This window comes from Solanum stenotomum, unplaced genomic scaffold, assembly GCF_019186545.1.
Source record: "Solanum stenotomum isolate F172 unplaced genomic scaffold, ASM1918654v1 scaffold15081, whole genome shotgun sequence".
Classification (NCBI taxonomy): Eukaryota; Viridiplantae; Streptophyta; class Magnoliopsida; order Solanales; family Solanaceae; genus Solanum; species Solanum stenotomum.
Window position 1 is genome coordinate 4,157 of NW_026023378.1, and position 1,829 is coordinate 5,985.

General features: G+C 38.4%; 1 protein-coding gene across 1 annotated transcript in view; it reads right to left on the reverse strand.

The window, feature by feature from the left end:
* Positions 1–1,289, reverse strand: part of LOC125850206 (uncharacterized) — a 2,375-nt gene extending 1,086 nt beyond the window's left edge. The window contains exons 1-3 of the mRNA XM_049530078.1: positions 1,222–1,289; positions 984–1,111; positions 8–703 (exon numbers count right to left, since the gene is read on the reverse strand). Of these exons, the coding sequence (XP_049386035.1) occupies positions 8–703; positions 984–1,111; positions 1,222–1,289 (892 nt within the window). The remainder of the gene's footprint in view (positions 1–7; positions 704–983; positions 1,112–1,221) is intronic.
* Between the last annotated feature and the right edge of the window lie 540 nt (positions 1,290–1,829).

Below are 1,829 nucleotides of genomic sequence, written 5' to 3' on the forward strand. Positions count from 1 at the left end.
ATGGAACATCCAAACTTTGTCCATTGCACTTTATGCTCATCAACAATTTTTTCCACTTTCTCCACCTCTTTTTTTAGGTGAGTAACTCTAACTTCATGGAATGTAGGAGGCTTCATTCCGGGGCCATGTTGTCCTACTGTCTCAATAAATTTATCAAATGATTTGTGATTGACACAATTAAAAGGGAGCCCTACATCATACATCCATATTGCGAAAGCACTTACCGCACGCTCTCTTAGAATTTTCTTTGTTTCATCAATTCCTCCTCCTTTTTCAAAGCCTCCTTTTTGTGTTGATTTCTGCGGAAAATAGAGATTCATAGGGCCTTTCATCACATTCCGCGCGGTGGATGATGCACCTCCACTAGAAGATATCTTTGGAGTTTTGGAGGGAGGCATCATTTCTGCATATTCATCCATATCATCAACATCATCAATATCAATATATTCTTCCGGCTGCCTCACTTGAAATTTGGGATTATTAGCGATTTTATTTTGCATATAAACCCTTACTTCTTCTCTAATCGCCAACGGACAAGCTGTACATTGTTTAACATTCTTGAAACCACCCACTAAATGTTGCTTGTGTCGAGTTATTCCACCATTAAAAGTACTCCCACAAAAGTTACAATTAACCGAGTCTTTCGTTGCTCCTTGAGTACCATAATTCCATCCAATGTCCCTCTTTTTGCTAGCATCCCCCACTGAATTCAATCAATTCACTGTTTATGGACAAATGAATAAATAATTATAGAAGAATTAATTTTTAAGCAACTAGTGAAGGCAGTAAGCAGTAACAGTGAACTGTGAACAATAAAACAGAGGGAAAAAACAGAGCAGTGAAAGGCAGCAAGCTACGGTATCTCAAAAAGAAAGAAGAAAGTGAAACGAAGAAGAGGACTGAACTCTGAAGAGAAGAAACGAAAAAAGAAGAGAAGAAGAAGAACTGAAAAGAAGAAGAAAAAAAAGAGGTATACGGTATACCTGGCTGCAACTCATGTGATGAAGGAGGAGAAGAGACGTGAGGGGAAGCGCCAAAGAGGAGCAGCAACTCGTGCGATGAAGGAGGAAAAGAGACGCGAGGAGAAGAGATCGCAAGGAGAGAAACGCGACTGATTGCTGATGAAAGTTTGAAAATAGAAAAAAACAACCCTAATTTTGACTAATATTATTAAGTCAAAGCTTTTTAAAAATTTAAAAACAAAATGGCGCTGCCATTTACGTCGCCATCTGGTCGCCTATTTGGGATCGCCGCACCTCAGTGTAGAATGGCTCGCCTCGCCTCGCCATATCGCCTTTGGCGAATGGCTCTCGCCATTCATAACACTGAGCAATCCTGCTTCTTTTGTAGGAGCCTGCACTAAAACGATATCATGGAAAAAACTCCTCTGATATGCCTGTTCTACCTCTAAGTGCACTTTCTGGAGGATTGATATCTATGTTACTTAAATCAACAACTCTACCCTGGATATATATTTGTTTACATAATAACATTTGGAAGGAAGTTATGATGAGATCCCTGTTTATTTTTGATCAAGTAAACTGATCCTTATTCGCTGTTATCTTTCTTCATGCAGAAGACTTGCACATACTTGTTTTCTGTTGTAACATGAAAAAAAAGATTTTAAAAATTATATGTAAGATACTTCTGTCCGATTCAAATACAACAATAGAATCAAGTTGTGGTTATAATGCTTATAATATAATATGTGAGAATTAAGCCCCTAGAGCTTTGGTTTAGTGGTAAGAGTGCAGAACATGATGTGTGGATCGGACGCACTTCACGGGTTTAAATCTTTCTACAACCAAAAACCTAGTATCTAAGTGGAG